The sequence below is a fragment of the Hyla sarda genome, unplaced genomic scaffold, assembly GCF_029499605.1.
Source record: "Hyla sarda isolate aHylSar1 unplaced genomic scaffold, aHylSar1.hap1 scaffold_146, whole genome shotgun sequence".
Lineage (NCBI taxonomy): Eukaryota > Metazoa > Chordata > Amphibia > Anura > Hylidae > Hyla > Hyla sarda.
The window spans coordinates 243,214-263,717 of record NW_026608090.1 but is presented as its reverse complement, the minus strand read 5'-3'; the positions used below and the strand labels follow the sequence as shown (position 1 = coordinate 263,717).

Here is a 20,504-nt window from a genome sequence, read left to right as displayed (position 1 = left end):
TCCTCCCCTGTGCAGTATACAGAGGCGTAAGGTATATACAGTGATAGAAGTCCCCTCCCCCTGTACAGTATACAGAGGTGTGAGGTATATACAGTGAGAGAAGTCCCCTGTACAGTATACAGAGGTGTGAGGTATATACAGTGATATAAGTCCCCTCCCCCTGTACAGTATACAGAGGTGTGAGGTATATACAGTGATTTAAGTCCCCTTCCCCTGTACAGTATACAGAGGTGTAAGGTATATACAGTGATATAAGTCCCCTCCTCCCTGTACAGTATACAGAGGTGTGAGGTATATACAGTGAGAGAAGTCCCCTACCCCTGTACAGTATACAGAGGTGTAAGGTATATACAGTGATATACGTCCCCTCCCCCTGTACAGTATACAGAGGTGTAAGGTATATACAGTGATATACGTCCCCTCCCCCTGTACAGTATACAGAGGTGTGAGGTATATACAGTGATATACGTCCCCTCCCCCTGTACAGTATACAGAGGTGTGAGGTATATACAGTGATATAAGTCCCCTCCCCCTGTACAGTATACAGAGGTGTAAGGTATATACAGTGAGAGAATTCCCCTGCCCCTGTACAGTATACAGAGGTGTGAGGTATATACAGTGAGAGAAGTCCCCTTCCCCTGTACAGTATACAGAGGTGTAAGGTATATACAGTGATATAAGTCCCCTCCCCCTGTACAGTATACAGAGGTGTGAGGTATATACAGTGATATGAGTCCCCTCCTCCCTGTACAGTATACAGAGGTGTGAGGTATATACAGTGATATAAGTCCCCTCCCCCTGTACAGTATACAGAGGTGTGAGGTATATACAGTGATATAAGTCCCCTCCTCCCTGTACAGTATACAGAGGTGTGAGGTATATACAGTGAGAGAAGTCCCCTCCTCCCTGTACAGTATACAGTAGTTCCTGGTGGCCTCAGTCATGCATTGTCTGGTAATACACACAGTACGGACACTTGTGCTGTATAATCTGCGACACATCCCATAATCGTGCATTCAGCTAAGGGATGCCGGGTATAAGTGTTGAGCACTAGGGGTGACATTGTGGGTTATGATGAGGGTTGTAGTCCCTGATGTATGTGTCATGTAGCTGAGTGGTGTTAACTCAATGCGAATCTGTGCGAAGGAGTTTTATGATTGCTTGAAAATGTAAATCCAACACAGAGTGCAGAAGAAGATGTTGGTTGTTCCCAGTCAGTTTAAAAAAAAACCAAACACAATTGTTTTTCTAAATGAAACTTTTCTCGCATACAGAGTCCAGAAATGAGAACGTCACTAATACAATCCAGTACAATACATATATTTAATTGGAGATTGAGCGAGTACAGCTTTGTAGACAACTTGAAATGCAGGAGAATAGTAATTTAGTCACTGTCCCTTGAAATAAGGCCTTAATAGCTGCTTAGCTGAATAGTAGAAATCCTGAACGAGACTTGTGGAGGCGCCTCGAGCAGTTGGGTGAAGATTTTCAGCTTCTCCGATATATAAGCTCACAGTCCTAATGACTGAAACTACTGATAAAGGATCTCAAGGACTGATAACCGCGGTGGAAGGCGCCGTTATAGACATCGCTTTCCTGATATGTTGGCGGTAATCTGTGACATGGCACTCAGAAAGGCTAATCCAGGTAAGTGCTCCCTGACTTGGCAGATAGGCTGGCACTGACCCCATCTTAGGCCCGAAATAGAAGAGTGAAAACAGAAAGGCCCTTGCCCAGCTCTATCTTTTCTGAAAAATACCGTCCTCTAAGAGGCTTTAGTAAGGCAGAAATGAGTTCTTGCAGCGTGGACAGGGATTAGGCTTAAAGGGGTACTCCGCTGGGAGCTCGTGACGTCATAGCCCTGCCCCTCATGATGTCACTCGCCGCCCCGACAACTCAATGCAAGTCTGTGGGAGGGGGTGTATGACTCCTCCCATAGACTTGCATTGAGGGGGTTGGGCGTGATGTCAAGAAGGGGCCGGGCTATGACATCATAAACTCCCGGCGCCGGCTCCAACATTCGGGAAACAGGTTGTTCCAAACACTGGAGCCGATGCCGGGAACTTGTGACATCATAGCCCTGCCCCCTCATGGTGTGACTTCCCGCCCCCTCAATGCAAGTCTATGGGAGGGGGCGTATGCCCCCTCCCATAGACTTGCATTGAGAGGGTGGGGCGGGATGTCATGAGGGGGCGAGGCTATGACGTCTCAAGCTCCCGGCGCCGGCTCCAGCGTTCGAAACAGTTTATTCCGAATGCTGAGCGGCGTATTACATCTTTAACCCTTTAAGGACTCAGCCCATTTGGGCCTTAAGGACGCAGAAAATTTTATTTTTACGTTTTCATTTTTTCCTCCTCACCTTCAAAAAATCCTAACTCTTTTATATTTTCATCCACAGACTAGTATGAGGGCTTGTTTTTTGCGCGACCAGTTGTCCGTTGCAATGCCATCACTCGCTTTACCATAAAATGTATGGCGCAACCAAAAAAATACTATTTGTGTGGGGAAATTAAAAAGAAAAACGCAATTTTGCAAATTTTGGAAGGTTTCGTTTTCACGCCGTACAATTTACGGTAATAATGACGTGTGTTCTTTATTCTTTGGGTCAATACGATTAAAATGATACCCGTGATAACACACTTTTCTATTACTGTTGCGCTTAAAAAAAAATCACAAACTTTTTAACCAAATTAGTACGTTTCAAATCCCCCTATTTTGAAGACCTATAACTTTTTCATTTTTCCGTATAAGCGGCGGTATGAGGGCTCATTTTTTGTGCCGTGATCTGTACTTTTTATTGATATAATTTGCTTATATAAAACTTTGAATACATTTTTTTTGAATTTTTTTTTTTGAATAAAATGTTATAAAAAAGCAGCTATTTTGGACTTTTTTTTTTTTTTTTTAAATTCACGCCGTTCACCGTACGGTATCATTAACATTTTATTTTAATAGTTCGGATATTTACGCATGCGGCAATTCCAAATATGTATATACAAAAAATGTTAACACTTTTTGGGGGTGAAATAGGGAAAATGGGGCAATTTACGTTTTTATTGGGGGAGGGGGTTTTTCACATTTTTTTACTACATTTTTTTACTTTATTTTTTTTTACTTTTATTTTTACACTTTAATAGTCCCCATAGTGGACTATTTAAAGCAATCACTCAATTGCTAATCCTGTTCAGTGCTATGTATAGGACTTAGCACTGATCAGTATTATCGGTCATCTTCTGGGAAGGCAGCGGAGTCCGGTGAGGGGACCTCCGTCTGCCATGCTGGATGATCGGATCACCGCGGCAGCGCTGCGGGCGATCCGATCATCCTGTTAAGTGACCGCGATGCTGCAGATGCTGTGATCGGTATTGATCACGGCATCTGAGGGGTTAATGGCGGACATTCGCGGGATCGCGGATGTCTGCCATTACCGGTGGGTCCCTGGCTGTGATCAACAGCCGGGACCTGCCGGGCATCGCTCCGATTCTCCGGTTATGCTTAGAACGTAAATGTACGTCCTAGTGCGTTAAGTACCGCATCACCAGGACGTACATTTACGTCCTTTGTCGTTAAGGGGTTAAGGACTTTGGAGTACACATGGCATTGACTGGAGCTGGCGGAAGCATGTGTGGCTCTAAACTGACTAGAACTTGTTCCGTTCCAGCTCTATCCCCAGGAGAGGAGAGTCAGACTTGTGACTGGCTCCTGCATCTATTGGCTAGGAGTCCACATGTGACTAAATACCTATTCAGCTGTACAATGAAATGCAAGGCACGTAAAAACATGGACGCTCTGCACTTTGTGAACCTGATGCGTAAAAAACTGTAAAATACAAAAAATAGACTGGAAATGCAGGAAACCTACATAAAACACACAATATGTGTCCAGCACAGCTTTATATCTCAGCCACCCCACCACTTCAATGGGTAGCAGCTGGCAATGCTGCACTGGGCCACCACATATATATAACATCCTGTCCATACACAGTCCAGGGCGTCAGGCACAACACATGACATTAGAGTCAGATACTGAAATGTTCCTTTTTCTTCATCTGTTTCTCATGTTCCGGTTTTAATTTTCTTAATTACATTTTTGGCTCATTATTATGGGGGCGGCCATCTTGCCTGAGCTGTTTTTAACAGCATTTAGAGACCTGCTTTACAGCAAGCCTCATGGACACTATTGGCCATGCTCACAGGGTCATTCCACAGGGAGGGGGAGGCTGATTGGTGAACATCATCTATTGTACAACAGTCTCCGCTTAATATATAAGGTCTAGTGACCAAAGTGAAATCTGCAAGAAAATAGTTTAAATTCCTTGACGTGTTCCCTTTAATTGGATTGTTGGTCCTGCACACGGACCCCACAAACACCCAGGGTACAGGCCCAGATAGACTGTGGCTCTATTCCCCAGGTGTATTGTGGGTGCTCCTCAGTGCCAGGATGTGTGAGATAATCTGCAACAGGTGTATTAAGAATGGGTTAACCATTGATTTATCTCAGAGTGGGCTGTGTGAGATGATCTGCAGTAGAAGGATTTAATATGAGTGGAATGATCTGGGCCCGCTGGGGTGTGATGCTCTGCAGTGTAAGGATGAGTTACACTAGGGTGTGATATACTGCAGTGTGAGGATTAGACACGCTGAGGTGTGATGCTCTGCAGTGTAAGGATGAGTTACACTAGGGTGTAATATACTGCAGTGTGAGGATTAGACACGCTGAGGTGTGATGCTCTGCAGTGTAAGGATGAGTTACACTAGGGTGTAATATACTGCAGTGTGAGGATTAGACACGCTGAGGTGTGATGCTCTGCAGTGTAAGGATGAGTTACACTAGGGTGTAATATACTGCAGTGTGAGGATTAGACACGCTGAGGTGTGATGCTCTGCAGTATAAGGATGAGTTACACTATGGTGTAATATACTGCAGTGTGAGGATTAGACACGCTGAGGTGTGATGCTCTGCAGTATAAGGATGAGTTACACTAGGGTGTAATATACTGCAGTGTGAGGATTAGACACGCCGAGGTGTGATGCTCTGCAGTGTGATAATCTAGTATAAGGAGTATTTGTCCTGGGTATGATGGGTGTGATATACTGCAGTGTGAGGATTAGACACGCCGAGGTGTGATGCTCTGCAGTGTGATAATCTAGTATAAGGAGTATTTGTCCTGGGTATGATGGGTGTGATATACTGCAGTGTGAGGATTAGACACGCTGAGGTGTGATGCTCTGCAGTGTGATAATCTAGTATAAGGAGTATTTGTCCTGGGTATGATGGGTGTGATATACTGCAGTGTGAGGATTAGACACGCCGAGGTGTGATGCTCTGCAGTGTGATAATCTAGTATAAGGAGTATTTGTCCTGGGTATGATGGGTGTGATATACTGCAGTGTGAGGATTAGACACGCTGAGGTGTGATGCTCTGCAGTGTGATAATCTAGTATAAGGAGTATTTGTCCTGGGTATGATGGGTGTGATATACTGCAGTGTGAGAATTAGACACGCTGAGGTGTGATGCTCTGCAGTGTAAGGATGAGTTACACTAGGGTGTGATATACTGCAGTGTGAGGATTAGACACGCTGAGGTGTGATGCTCTGCAGTGTAAGGATGAGTTACACTAGGGTGTGATATACTGCAGTGTGAGGATTAGACACGCCGAGGTGTGATGCTCTGCAGTGTGATAATCTAGTATAAGGAGTATTTGTCCTGGGTATGATGGGTGTGATATACTGCAGTGTGAGGATTAGACACGCCGAGGTGTGATGCTCTGCAGTGTGATAATCTAGTATAAGGAGTATTTGTCCTGGGTATGATGGGTGTGATATACTGCAGTGTGAGGATTAGACACGCCGAGGTGTGATGCTCTGCAGTGTGATAATCTAGTATAAGGAGTATTTGTCCTGGGTATGATGGGTGTGATATACTGCAGTGTGAGGATTAGACACGTTGAGGTGTGATGCTCTGCAGTGTGATAATCTAGTATAAGGATTATTTGTCCTGGGTATGATGGGTGTGATATACTGCAGTGTGAGAATTAGGCACGCTGGGGTGTGATGCTCTGCGGAGAAGGCACTGCCAGATACATATAGCTGTATACTTGTTATAACAGAGAGATAAGCTGCAGCCGTATTAGTCATGTGACACTTAGGATTTGCTCCGCGCCTGTCTCTGCAGAGCTCTCCTCTTCTCTTTAATGAAATTGCTCTGAAAGAAGAAAAACAACATAAAATCTGATTATTATAAGAGAAACAATAAAAATGGAAGAAATTATGGGAGGAAGAGAAAGAAGGGGAGGAGGAGGAGGAAGAAGAAAGGGAGGAGGAGGAAGAAGGGGAGGAGGAGAGAAGAGGAGGAGGAGAGAAGAGGAGGAGGAAGAAGGGGAGGAGGAGGAAGAAGGGGAGGAGGAGAGAAGAGGAGGAGGAAGAAGGGGAGGAGGAGAGAAGAGGAGGAGGAAGAAGGGGAGGAGGAGAGAAGAGGAGGAGGAAGAAGGGGAGGAGGAGAGAAGAGGAGGAGGAAGAAGGGGAGGAGGAGAGAAGAGGAGGAGGAAGAAGGGGAGGAGGAGAGAAGAGCAGGAGGAAGAAGGGGAGGATGAGAGAAGAGGAGGAGGAAGAAGGGGAGGAGGAGAGAAGAGGAGGAGGAAGAAAGGGAGGAGGAGGAAGAAGGGGAGGAGGAGAGAAGAGGAGGAGGAAGAAGGGGAGGAGGAGAGAAGAGGAGGAGGAAGAAGGGGAGGAGGAGGAAGAAGGGGAGGAGGAGAGAAGAGGAGGAGGAAGAAGGGGAGGAGGAGAGAAGAGGAGGAGGAAGAAGGGGAGGAGGAAGAAGGGGAGGAGGAGAGAAGAGGAGGAGGAAGAAGGGGAGGAAGAGGAAGAAGGGGAGGAGGAGAGAAGAGCAGGAGGAAGAAGGGGAGGAGGAGGTGAGAAGAGGAGTAGGAAGAAAGGGAGGAGGAGAGAAGAGGAGGAGGAAGAAGGGGAGGAGGAGGAGAGAAGAGGAGGAGGAAGAAGGGGAGGAGGAGAGAAGAGCAGGAGGAAGAAGGGGAGGAGGAGGAGAGAAGAGGAGGAGGAAGAAGGGGAGGAGGAGAGAAGAGGAGGAGGAAGAAGGGGAGGAGGAGAGAAGAGCAGGAGGAAGAAGGGGAGGAGGAGGAGAGAAGAGGAGGAGGAAGAAGGGGAGGAGGAGAGAAGAGGAGGAGGAAGAAGGGGAGGAGAGAAGAGCAGGAGGAAGAAGGGGAGGAGGAGAGAAGAGGAGGAGGAAGAAGGGGAGGAGGAAGAAGGGGAGGAGGAGAGAAGAGGAGGAGGAAGAAGGGGAGGAAGAGGAAGAAGGGGAGGAGGAGAGAAGAGCAGGAGGAAGAAGGGGAGGAGGAGAGAAGAGGAGGAGGAAGAAGGGGAGGAGGAGGAGAGAAGAGGAGGAGGAAGAAGGGGAGGAGGAGAGAAGAGGAGGAGGAAGAAGGGGAGGAGAGAAGAGCAGGAGGAAGAAGGGGAGGAGGAGAGAAGAGGAGGAGGAAGAAGGGGAGGAGGAAGAAGGGGAGGAGGAGAGAAGAGGAGGAGGAAGAAGGGGAGGAAGAGGAAGAAGGGGAGGAGGAGAGAAGAGCAGGAGGAAGAAGGGGAGGAGGAGGTGAGAAGAGGAGTAGGAAGAAAGGGAGGAGGAGAGAAGAGGAGGAGGAAGAAGGGGAGGAGGAAGAAGGGGAGGAGGAGGAGAGAAGAGGAGGAGGAAGAAGGGGAGGAGGAGAGAAGAGCAGGAGGAAGAAGGGGAGGAGGAGGAGAGAAGAGGAGGAGGAAGAAGGGGAGGAGGAGAGAAGAGGAGGAGGAAGAAGGGGAGGAGGAGAGAAGAGCAGGAGGAAGAAGGGGAGGAGGAGGAGAGAAGAGGAGGAGGAAGAAGGGGAGGAGGAGAGAAGAGGAGGAGGAAGAAGGGGAGGAGAGAAGAGCAGGAGGAAGAAGGGGAGGAGGAGAGAAGAGGAGGAGGAAGAAGGGGAGGAGGAGGAGAGAAGGGGAGGAGGAGAGAAGAGGAGGAGGAGGAAGAAGGGGAGGAAGAGGAAGAAGGGAGGAAGAGAAAGAAGGGGAGGAAGAGGAAGAAGGGGAGGGGGAGAGAAGAGGAGGAGGAGGAGAGAAGAGGTGGAGGAGGAGAAAGAAGGGGAGGAAGAGGAAGAAGGGGAGGAAGAAGGGGAGGAGGAGGAGAGAAGAACAGGAGGAAGAAGGGGAGGAGGAGAGAAGGGGAGGAGGAGAGAAGAACAGGAGGAAGAAGGGGAGGAGGAGAGAAGGGGAGGAGGAGAGAAGAGGAGGAGGAAGAAGGGGAGGAGGAGGAGAGAAGGGGATGAGGAGAGAAGAACAGGAGGAAGAAGGGGAGGAGGAGAGAAGGGGAGGAGGAGAGAAGAGGAGGAGGAAGAAGGGGAGGAGGAGGAGAGAAGGGGAGGAGGAGAGAAGAGGAGGAGGAGGAAGAAGGGGAGGAAGAGGAAGAAGGGGAGGAAGAGGAAGAAGGGGAGGAAGAGGAAGAAGGGGAGGGGGAGAGAAGAGGAGGAGGAGGAGAGAAGAGGTGGAGGAGGAGAAAGAAGGGGAGGAAGAGGAAGAAGGGGAGGAAGAAGGGGAGGAGGAGGAGAGAAGAACAGGAGGAAGAATGGGAGGAGGAGAGAAGGGGAGGAGGAGAGAGAAGGGGAGGAGGAGAGAAGAGGAGGAGGAAGAAGGGGAGGAGGAGAGAAGGGGAGGAGGAGAGAAGAGGAGGAGGAGAGAAGAGGAGGAGGAGAGAAGAGGAGGAGAGAAGAGCAGGAGGAAGAAGGGGAGGAAGAGGAAGAAGGGGAGGAAGAGAGAAGAGGAGGAGGAGGAAGAAGGGGAGGAGGAGAGAAGAGGAGGAGGAAGAAGGGGAGGAGGAGAGAAGAGGAGGAGGAAGAAGGGGAGGAGGAGGAAGAGGAAGAAGGGGAGGAGGAGAGAAGAGCAGGAGGAAGAAGGGGAGGAGGAGAGAAGAGAAGGAGGAAGAAGGGGAGGAGGAGAGAAGAGCAGGAGGAAGAAGGGGAGGAGGAGAGAAGAGCAGGAGGAAGAAGGGGAGGAGAGAAGAGCAGGAGGAAGAAGGGGAGGAGGAGAGAAGAGAAGGAGGAAGAAGGGGAGGAGGAGAGAAGAGCAGGAGGAAGAAGGGGAGGAGAGAAGAGCAGGAGGAAGAAGGGGACGAGGAGAGAAGAGAAGGAGGAAGAAGGGGAGGAGGAGAGAAGGGGAGGAGGAGAGAAGAGGAGGAGGAGAGAAGGGGAGGAGGAGAGAAGAGGAGGAGGAGGAAGAAGGGGAGGAAGAGGAAGAAGGGGAGGAAGAGGAAGAAGGGGAAGAAGAGGAAGAAGGGGAGGGGGAGAGAAGAGGAGGAGGAGGAGAGAAGAGGTGGAGGAGGAGAAAGAAGGGGAGGAAGAGGAAGAAGGGGAGGAAGAAGGGGAGGAGGAGGAGAGAAGAACAGGAGGAAGAATGGGAGGAGGAGAGAAGGGGAGGAGGAGAGAGAAGGGGAGGAGGAGAGAAGAGGAGGAGGAAGAAGGGGAGGAGGAGAGAAGGGGAGGAGGAGAGAAGAGGAGGAGGAGAGAAGAGGAGGAGGAGAGAAGAGGAGGAGAGAAGAGCAGGAGGAAGAAGGGGAGGAAGAGGAAGAAGGGGAGGAAGAGAGAAGAGGAGGAGGAGGAAGAAGGGGAGGAGGAGAGAAGAGGAGGAGGAAGAAGGGGAGGAGGAGAGAAGAGGAGGAGGAAGAAGGGGAGGAGGAGGAAGAGGAAGAAGGGGAGGAGGAGAGAAGAGCAGGAGGAAGAAGGGGAGGAGGAGAGAAGAGAAGGAGGAAGAAGGGGAGGAGGAGAGAAGAGCAGGAGGAAGAAGGGGAGGAGGAGAGAAGAGCAGGAGGAAGAAGGGGAGGAGAGAAGAGCAGGAGGAAGAAGGGGAGGAGGAGAGAAGAGAAGGAGGAAGAAGGGGAGGAGGAGAGAAGAGCAGGAGGAAGAAGGGGAGGAGAGAAGAGCAGGAGGAAGAAGGGGACGAGGAGAGAAGAGAAGGAGGAAGAAGGGGAGGAGGAGAGAAGGGGAGGAGGAGAGAAGAGGAGGAGGAGAGAAGGGGAGGAGGAGAGAAGAGGAGGAGGAGGAAGAAGGGGAGGAAGAGGAAGAAGGGGAGGAAGAGGAAGAAGGGGAAGAAGAGGAAGAAGGGGAGGGGGAGAGAAGAGGAGGAGGAGGAGAGAAGAGGTGGAGGAGGAGAAAGAAGGGGAGGAAGAGGAAGAAGGGGAGGAAGAAGGGGAGGAGGAGGAGAGAAGAACAGGAGGAAGAATGGGAGGAGGAGAGAAGGGGAGGAGGAGAGAGAAGGGGAGGAGGAGAGAAGAGGAGGAGGAAGAAGGGGAGGAGGAGAGAAGGGGAGGAGGAGAGAAGAGGAGGAGGAGAGAAGAGGAGGAGGAGAGAAGAGGAGGAGAGAAGAGCAGGAGGAAGAAGGGGAGGAAGAGGAAGAAGGGGAGGAAGAGAGAAGAGGAGGAGGAGGAAGAAGGGGAGGAGGAGAGAAGAGGAGGAGGAAGAAGGGGAGGAGGAGAGAAGAGGAGGAGGAAAGAGAAGAGGAGGAGGAGGAGAGAAGGGGAGGAGGAGAGAAGGGGAGGAGGAGAGAAGAGGAGGGAGGAAGAAGAGAGAGGAGAGGAGAGAGAGGAGGAGAGAAGAGCAGGAGGAAGAAGGGGAGGAGAGAGAGAGAGAGGGGAGGAAGAGAGAGAAGAGGAGGAGGAAGAAGGGGAGGAGGAGAGAAGAGGAGGAGGAGAAGAAGGGGGAGGAGGAGAGAAGAGCAGGAGGAAGAAGGGGAGGAGAGAAGAGAAGGAGGAAGAAGGGGGACGAGGAGAGAAGAGAAGGAGGAAGAAGGGGAGGAGGAGAGAAGAGCAGGAGGAAGAAGGGGGAGGAGAGAAGAGCAGGAGGAAGAAGGGGAGGAGGAGAGAAGAGAAGGAGGAAGAAGGGGAAGGAGGAGAGAAGAGCAGGAGGAAGGAAGGGGAGGAGGAGAGAAGAGCAGGAGGAAGAAGGGGAGGAGGAGAGAAGAGCAGGAGGAAGAAGGGGAGGAGAGAAGAGCAGGAGGAAGAAGGGGACGAGGAGAGAAGAGAAGGAGGAAGAAGGGGAGGAGGAGAGAAGAGCAGGAGGAAGAAGGGGAGGAGAGAAGAGCAGGAGGAAGAAGGGGAGGAGGAGAGAAGAGCAGGAGGAAGAGGGGGAGGAGGAGAGAAGAGCAGGAGGAAGAAGGGGAGGAGGAGAGAAGAGGAGAAGAAAGGGGAGGAGGAGAGAAGAGCAGGAGGAAGAAGGGGAGGAGGAGAGAAGAGCAGGAGGAAGAAGGGGAGGAGGAGAGAAGAGCAGGAGGAAGAAGGGGAGGAGGAGAGAAGAGCAGGAGGAAGAAGGGGAGGAGAGAAGAGCAGGAGGAAGAAGGGGAGGAGAAAAGAGCAGGAGGAAGAGGGGGAGGAGAGAAGAGGAGGAATAAGGGGAGGAGAGAAGAGGATGAATAAGGGGAGGAGAGAAGAGCAGGAAGAAGAGGAGGAAGAAGGGGAGGAGAGAAGAGCAGGAAGAAGGGGAGGAGGAGAGAAGAGCAGGAAGAAGGGGAGGAAAGAACTATACTAAGCTATACTTGTTCAGGTCCTGTAACCTTTCCTGGTACGTTTTATCCTGCAATCCATGTACTAGTTTAGTATTTTCTCTGGACTCTCTCTAGAGAATCTATATCCTTCTGGAGATGCGGCCTCCAGTGCTGCGCACAATATTCCAAGTGAGGCCTCACCAGTGTTCTGTACAGCGGCATGAGCACTTCTCTCTCTCTACTGCTTATACCTCTTCCTATACACCCATGAGCACTTCTCTCTACTACTTATACCTCTCCCTATACACCCATGAGCACTTCTCTCTACTGCTTTTAACTCTCCCTATACACCCATGAGCACTTCTCTCTACTGCTTTTAACTCTCCCTATACACCCATGAGCACTTCTCTCTACTGCTTATACTTCTCCCTATACACCCATGAGCACTTCTCACTACTGCTTATACCTCTCCCTATACACCCATGAGCACTTCTCTCTTTCTACTGCTTATACCTCTCCCTATACACCCATGAGCACTTCTCACTACTGCTTATACCTCTCCCTATACATCCATGAGCACTTCTCTCTTTCTACTGCTTATACCTCTCCCTATACACCCATGAGCACTTCTCACTACTGCTTATACCTCTCCCTATACATCCAAGCATTCTGCTAGCATTTCCTGCTGCTCTATTACATTGTCTTCCTACCTTTAAGTCTTCTGAAATAATTCCTCCTGAATCCCTCTCCTCAGATACTGAGGTCAGGACTGTGTCACATGTTCTATATTCAAGGGTTTTTACCCCCCAGGTCCATTATCTTGCACTTATCCACATTAAATTTCAGTTGCCAGAGTTCTGACCATTCTTCTAGTTTTCTTAAATCCTTTTCCATTTGGCGGATCCCTCCAGGAACATCAACCCTGTTACATATCTTTGTGTCATCAGCAAAGAGACCATCGAGACCTTCTGTAATATCACTAATGAAGAGATTACACAATACTGGTCCCAGTACAGATCCCTGAGGTCCCAACTGGTGACAAGACTGCGCTCTGAATATTCTCCATTGGCTACAACCCTCTGTTGTCTGTTACTCAGCCACTGCCTAATCCACTCAACAATACTGGAGTCCAAGCTCAATGACTGCAGATTATTGATAAGTCTTCTATGTGGGACAGTGTCAAAAGCCTTACTAAAATCTAGATATGCGATGTCTACTGCCCCTCCACCATCTATTATTTTAGTCACCCAGTCAAAAAAATCAATAAGATTAGTGACATGATCTCCCTGAAGTAAACTCATGTTGTTTTTCATCCTACAATCCATGGGATTTTAGATGTTCCACAATCCTATCCTTTAGTAGGGTTTCCATTAATTTCCCCACTATTGGTGTCAGACTTACTGGTCTATAGTTACCTGATTCCTCCCTACTACCTTTCTTGTGAATGGGCACAACATTTCCTAATCTCCAATCTTCCGGGACAGCTCCTGTTACCATTGATTGGTTAAATAAATCTGCTAACGGTTTTGCTAGCTCACCACTGAGCTCTTTCAATATTTTTGGGTGTATCCCATCAGGCCCCTGTGATTTATTTGTCTTCACCTTACAGAGGAAGAGTTTCTACATTTGCTGTCTAAAGACAGATGCATCAAACGATTCCTTAGTCTTCCTCCCTAATTGAGGTCCTTTTCCTTCATTTTCCTCTGTAAAAACTGAACAGACGTCATCATTAATGCAGTCGGCTCGCCCCTTATTCTCTTCTACAATCTTCCTTCCTTTGTTTTTAATTTATTTATTCCTTGTTTTGATTTCCTTTTTTGATTTATATATCTGAAGAATGTCTTATCCCCTTTTTTCACAGACTGGACTAGTTTTTCTTCTGCCTGCACTTTAGAAGTTCTTATAACTTGCTTGGCCTCCTTCTGCCTAGTCTTGTACATTTCCCGATCTTCATTGCTCTGGGTTGTTTTATAATTATTAAATGCTAGTTTTTTGTTTTTTTATGATTTTGGCCACTTCTGCTGATTGGTGATCACTAGATCCCACACTGATTGGTGATCACTAGACCCCGAGCTTTCATCTACAATAACATCATATACCAAATCCCCATTTGTGAATACCAAATCCAAAATGGCCTCCCACCAGGTTGGCTCCTCCACCACTTGTTGTAGAGATAATTCCAGTAGGGAATTTAGAATATCTGGACTCCTGGCAGAACTTGCTATTTTGGTTTTCCAGTTTATATCCGGAAGATTGAAGTCTCCCATAATGATAACTTCTCCTTTTATTGTCATTTTAGATATTTCTTCAACTAGTAGATCATCTAATTCTTTAACCTGGCCAGGTGGTCTATATATCCCACCTACACGAGTTACTGTATTATTACCAAACTGCAACGTAACCCAAACTGACTCTATGTTGGCCTCACTAACTTGTATTAGGTTAGATTTTATGCTATCTTTCACATATAGGGCCACTCCTCCTCCTTTCTTGCCTTCTCTGTCTCTTCTGTATAAAGAGGACCCTGGTATGGATATGTCCCAGTCATTCCTTTCATTAAACCATGTCTCAGTAACAGCCACTAAATCTAAGGAAGGAAGAAAGGTAAGAGAAGAGGAAGGTGAGGGGGAGAGAAGAGCAACAAGAAGGGGAGGAGGAGAGGAGGAAGAAGGGGAGGAGGAGACAATATAGGGAGGAGGAGGGGAAGGAAGGGAGGGGGAGAGAAGAGGAGAAGAAGGGGAGGAGGAGAGAAGAAGAAGGGGGGAGGAGAGAAGAGCAGGAAGAAGGGGAGGAGGAGACAATATGGGGAGGAGGAGGAGGAGAAGGAAGGGAGGGGGGGAGAAGAGAAGAAGAAAGGGGATGGGGAGAGAAGAGGAAGGGGAGGAGGAGAGAAGAGCAGGAAGAAGGGGAGGAGGAGAGTAGAGCAGGAGGAAGAAGGGGAGGAGGAGAGAAGAGGAAGGGGAGGGGGAGAGAAGAGGAGAAGAAAGGGGAGGAGGAGAGAAGAGGAAGGGGGGAGGAGAGAAGAGCAGGAAGAAGGGGAGGAGAGTAGAGCAGGAGGAAGGGGAGGAAGAGAGAAGAACAGGAGGAAGAAGGGGAGGAGGAGAGAGGATCAGGAGGAAGAAGGGGAGGAGGAGAGAGGATCAGGAGGAAGAAGGTGAGGAGGAGAGAAGAGAAGAGCAGGAAAAAGGGGAGGAGAGAAGAGCAGGAGGAAGAAGGGGAGGAGGAGAGAGGATCAGGAGGAAGAAGGTGAGGAGGAGAGAAGAGAAGAGCAGGAAAAAGGGGAGGAGAGAAGAGCAGGAGGAAGAAGGGGAGGAGGCGGGAAGAGCAGGAGGGAGAAGGGGAGGAGAAAAGAGCAGGAAGAAGGGGAGGAGGAGAGAAGAGCAGGAGGAAGAAGGGGAGGAGGAGAGAGGAGCAGAAGGAAGAAGGGGAGGAGGAGAGAGGAGCAGGAGGAAGAAGGGGAGGAGAGAAGAGCAGGAAGAAGGGGAGGAGGGGAGAAGAGGTGGAAGAAAGGAAGGAGGAGAGAAGGCAGGAGGAAGGGGAGGAGGAGAGGAGGACAGAAGAGGAGGAGGAGAGAAGAGCAGGAAGAAGGGGGAGAGAAGAGCAGGAAGAAGGGGAGTAGGAGAGGAGGAGGAGGACAGAAGAGGAGGAGGAGGACAGAAGAGGAGGAGGAGGACAGAAGAGGAGGAGGAGAGAAGAGCAGGAAGAAAGGGATGAGGAGAGAAGTGAAGAGCAGGAAGAAGGGACAATTGAGATTCCCGAATGGCTTTTTTGCTCCAACGACTAATCGAAGGTTTTGATGTCTTAAATCCTTTCCTGGCTCCAGAAAATAAGATAAGAAGATTTTCATCTTTCCTAAAATCCTTGCATCGTGTATCCAGGCAGATGGGAGACATTTTGGAATGTGGAGGTTATGAGGGGGATTGTAGCACTGGAAAATAAAACACCTGATTCCCATTGGGGAAAGATGGCACTTTTGGAATAAAGGTTGGTAAAACCTTTAAGAGAACACGGTATATGGCTCAAATACTGAAAATGTTTGCCGCTCCCCGATTCTTTTTGCCGATGTTATGGCTAATAGGAATGTGATCTTCAATGTAACAAACTTGAGATGAACTTTCTCCAGCGGCTCAAAGGGAGGAGATGACAATGCCTTAAGCCCAACTGAAACAAGGAGCTTCACCGAGTGGACCCGCAGGTACACGGAGCTACGGTGACAAGGCGTGTGTGCATGAGGCCGCTCAGCTGGGCCGGAAAAAATACGCAGCTTCTGGCTACAGCAGGAGAGGAAAGGAAAAAAAGGAATAGAAACAATAAAAGGGAAGTAGAAAAAGGATAAAAATAACAGTGGATCTCCAGAGGGAAATCACCATAGGGCCTACTGTCCGGGAGGACAGAAAAATACAGTGACCTTATGGTGGTCTCCCTCTTTATAGGGCGCATTTATTACGTTTAATTCATTTCTACTAATTTAGGTCATTAACATTTCATTGGTCCTACCAATTTGTAAGGGGTAGAATATCCCATCTGTGCTACTTGTTAGGATGTAATAGAAGAGGAGGAGGATGGGGAGGAGGAGAGAAGAGGAGGAAGAAGGGGAGGAGGAGAGAAGAGGAAGGGGAGGGGGAGAGAAGAGGAGAAGAAAGGAGCAGGAGAAAGGGGAGGAGAAGAGTAGGAGGAAGGGGAGGAGAGAAGAGCAGGAGGAGAGAAGTGCAGGAAAAAGGGGAGGAGGAGAGAAGAGCAGGAGGAAGGGGAGGAGGAGAGAAGAGCAGGAGGAAGGGGAGGAGAGAAGAGCAGGAGAAAGGGGAGGAGAGAAGAGCAGGAGGAAGAGGAGGAGGAGGAGAGAAGAGCAGGAAAAAGGGGAGGAGGAGAGAAGAGCAGGAAAAAGGGGAGGAGGAGAGAAGAGCAGGAAGAAGGGGAGGAGCAGAGAACAGCAGGAAGAAGGGGAGGAGAGAAGAGCAGGAGAAAGGGGAGGAGGAGAGAAGGAGAGGAGAAGAAAAGAGTAGGAAAAAGGGAAGGAGGAGAGAAGAGCAGGAGGAAAGGGAGGAGGAGAGAAGAGCAGGAGGAAGGGGAGGAGAGAAGAGCAGGAGAAAGGGGAGGAGAGAAAAGCAGGAGAAAGAGGAGGAGGAGAGAAGAGCAGGAGGAAGGGGAGTAGAGAAGAGCAGGAGAAAGGGGAGGAGAGAAGAGCAGGAGAAAGGGGAGGAGAGAAGAGCAGGAGGAAGGGGAGGAGGAGAGAAGGAGAGGAGAAGAAAAGAGCAGGAAAAAGGGAAGGAGGAGAGAAGAGCAGGAAGAAGGGAAGGAGGAGAGAAGGGAAGGAAGAAGGGGAGTAGAAGAGAAGGGAAGGAAGAAGGGAAGGAGGAGAGAAGGGAAGGAAGAAGGGGAGTAGAAGAGAAGGGAAGGAAGAAGGGGAGGAGGAGAGAAGAGCAGGAAGAAGGGGAGGAGGAGAGAAGGGCAGGAAGAAGGGGAGGAGGAGAGAAGGGAAGGAAGAAGGGGAAGAGGAGAGAAGGGCAAGAAGAAGGGAAGGAAGAAGGGGAGGAGGAGAAGAGAAGGGAAGGAAGAAGGGGAGGAGAAGAGAAGAGCAGGAGGAAGGGGGGGGGGAGAGAAGAGCAGGAAGATATAAGTACTAGGCACCCCCCTCCCTGCTCTCTGTGTACATGACCAACACAAACCCATAGGCTTTCACCCCATATTCCGTCATGCGGGTCAGGGCGCAAACTTCTCCTGGCTTGTTCTAGTGATAGAGTTAATTTTAAGCCTAGTACAAACTGGTCGCACGACGACTTTCGCATAAGTAAAAGACTCCGCCCTCAAGACTCTTTATGCTCGAACATTATTTCTAGCAGACTGAGGAAAACTGATGACAGTTCTTTTCTTTCTTTTAGTCTTTTTCTGCTCTTAGAAGAGTCTTTGGGTTGACAGGATAAAGAGTTGGTTACTTGGCACCTGTGTTCTTGGTGCCCTTGGACACTGCATCACTGCATGCTTGACCAGTCCTCCAGGTAGAAGCAGGCAGGAGCCTTCCCCTCCAATGGGCTTCAAGATATCGTTGATTTAATAATTCATAATGCCCATGGCCTTGGAGGAGATGCCGGTGTCGGGTGGACCTGCTGGAGCTCCCTGTAGGTGATAGAGATCTCCTTCCTGCTCTTCTTTTGCTTCTTGACGTCCGTCTTCTGAGACCTCATCATGGTTTTCTTGGAACCCTTCTTGGGCACTTGGTGGGATCAGTCATAATGGTGTGGGCCAGTGAAATATTCTCCTAGGTAATACTCCTCTTCCTTTAAGTGGTGGGAGAAAATATCTGCCCACTGGTGACACATCTCCATACACATCTTAAAGGATCAGATCTTCCCCCTGAGTGGTGGGACCATCCAATGTGCTGGACTTGATAAGGATGTCAGGGGTCGCCATGTTTGTTCCCATCCAATCAGCACTTAACATATGCAGGGTCTTTCACTACAGTGACCAAGACAGTAGTGAGAACCAACTGTAGGTGACCACCATCGCTATCCTTGGGTCACAACTGAACCATAGTTCTTCTCTTCTTCCTAATTTGGAGATGAGCACTTGTAGTGGGGACACGAGGGAGGTGGACATGAGGTGCGAGGGACCAGGGCTGGGAAAGTATGCCTTGTTTGTCAATTCCCCCTCCCTGAGGCCAAAGTTGGACAGAGGCCAAAGTTTTTGATCCAGGAAACATCACTGTCCACCCCCACCCAACGGGCATCACCGTCACCCATCATAGAGACTACTCACCAGATACAGGGAGGAGCCCAACAACAAGGCCTTCACCGTAACCTCCATGTCCAATGGGAAGGAAACCAGAACATGGTCGGTCTCCAGCTTGATCATCCCAACAACATGCTGCTCATCCCGAGACTTCACCTGAGAGAGGAGAGATGGGGTGTGTTACCAGAACCCTATCACCCTGCAGGGGGTGGGGCAGGCTCATAGCTCCTCCTCTCTGTATCACCCTGCAGGGGGTGGGGCCAGAAAAAACTATTGTCTAATATTTGATTTACCTCATAGGTGGCATTGCCAAAAATACTGTTCTGAAAGCTGGGTCCCAGGATTAGGAGGACCACCTCCTTGGAGCAATTCATCACTGAGAAGTGGGTGACCAGACTGTTCCAATGCAGCTTGACGAATCCAACCGGAGTCCCTGGAGGACTGTTCACTGACATCTGGAATGAGATGACCGTCACTTACCGACATCTACAGGTCAAGGATATGTCTAATACTGGAAGTTACTCATTGTCCTCAGAGGAGAATAGGAATGGTCACATCGTTAGTCTCGTGGTCACGTGGAAGACACAGTGCCACAGCTTCCAAGATGTCTGCCATGACACTGGTCCCGGCTATGTCCATATAATCCTTACCTCCCGGGTGCAGGTGCAGCCACAGTTCTCCACAAGCTGCAGGACCTCATTGCCGCTGTTGTCTTTAATCAGGACATCATAGACAGGTCCACAACACACAATGTTCTGATCTGCCTGGAGTAGTCGCTGACCAAGGTGATTCAACACATCAAAGGTGGAACCCCAGCCCTGAGACACCGAGACTGGTGGGAAGATACACAAGGTACAGACCATTAACGTAACATGGAGGACTTTTCACACAAGACAGATAGGACCAAAGTAAAGGACAGCACCCACTGCAGACGACACACACCAGCATACCAGGGACTATGTCACCAAATAACAAGACACCAGGGACTATATCACCAAACAACAAGATACCAGGGACTATGTCACCAAACAAGACACCAGGGACTATATCACCAAACAAGTCACCAGGGGCTATATCACCAAACAACAAGATACCAGGGACTATGTCACCAAACAACAAGATACCAGGGACTATATCACCAAACAACAAGATACCAGGGACTATGTCACCAAACAAGACACCAGGGACTATATCACCAAACAACAAGATACCAGGGACTATATCAACAAACAACAAGATACCAGGGACTATATCACCAAACAAGACACCAGGGACTATATCACCAAACAACAAGATACCAGGGACTATATCAACAAACAACAAGATACCAGGGACTATATCAACAAACAACAAGATACCAGGGACTATATCATGGGGGGGGGGGGGCAGAAGGAAGTGAGCCCTAAGCTGTCCCTAGAAACACTCTCCCTGCCTACTTGCCCAGACACCCTAGTGGTGAATGACAACTAGGAGACATTCCCTTCCTAGTGCTAAAGTGCGTGGGCGTAAGAGAAAATAAACAAACAGAACTGTACAAAGTCGGGAAACAAATCAGGAACATAACGGGACCAACAGACAGATATATAGAAATACAAACAAGGCAGGATATAGAATACTAATATAACTAACATAAAACGGGTCAGGATAACAAGAGCACTGTTTACACTGGACTCTGTACAAGGAACACACTAGACACCCCACTCCAAACATAGAGGGACATCATTACCAAAGCCAAATATGCTCCTAGCTAGCAGGCACTCTCCACAGTTTGATCAGGCTACTTGCATAGGAGGAAACAAAAATTCTAAATAAAAGCAAACACGGGTACAGACTAACTCACTCCTAGATAGATGGATAGCACAAGGCCCGGGACAGGATTCTATCCTAGGAGATCCAGGATCAAACAAGGTCAAAACAGGACTGACAAACGCACAGTGTGAATACGAACTAAGGCAACACAAAGCAGGACAAACAAACACAATACTAAAACCTGACAAATGTAGCCCAGAGCAGCACCTGAAGAGGCCTTATATATTCTTCCAGTGCTGAAGGTTGGAAGCATTAACTCTTCCCAAACCAGGGAGAATAAACACAGAAACTGTTCAGACACAAACATAATGTCTGAACAAGACCCAAAACAGAAAATACAAAATATAGAAAAACAGACATTACAATATCACCAAACAATGAGATATCTGGGACCACATCACCAAACAACAAGACACCAAGGACAATATCACCAAACAACAAGATACCAGGGACAATATCAC

The 20,504-nt window shown here is 48.9% G+C and overlaps 1 protein-coding gene across 1 annotated transcript; it reads right to left on the bottom strand.

The window, feature by feature from the left end:
• Positions 1–1,240: 1,240 nt before the first annotated feature.
• LOC130308081 (phospholipid scramblase 2-like) lies at positions 1,241–19,112 on the bottom strand. The gene is made up of 4 exons (XM_056552226.1): positions 18,885–19,112; positions 18,528–18,689; positions 18,262–18,390; positions 1,241–6,205 (listed from the first exon to the last, which is right to left on the bottom strand). The coding sequence occupies exons 1-4, from the start codon at positions 19,095–19,097 to the stop codon at positions 6,146–6,148; spliced, it is 564 nt and encodes a 187-aa protein (XP_056408201.1). The 5' UTR covers positions 19,098–19,112; the 3' UTR covers positions 1,241–6,145.
• Between the last annotated feature and the right edge of the window lie 1,392 nt (positions 19,113–20,504).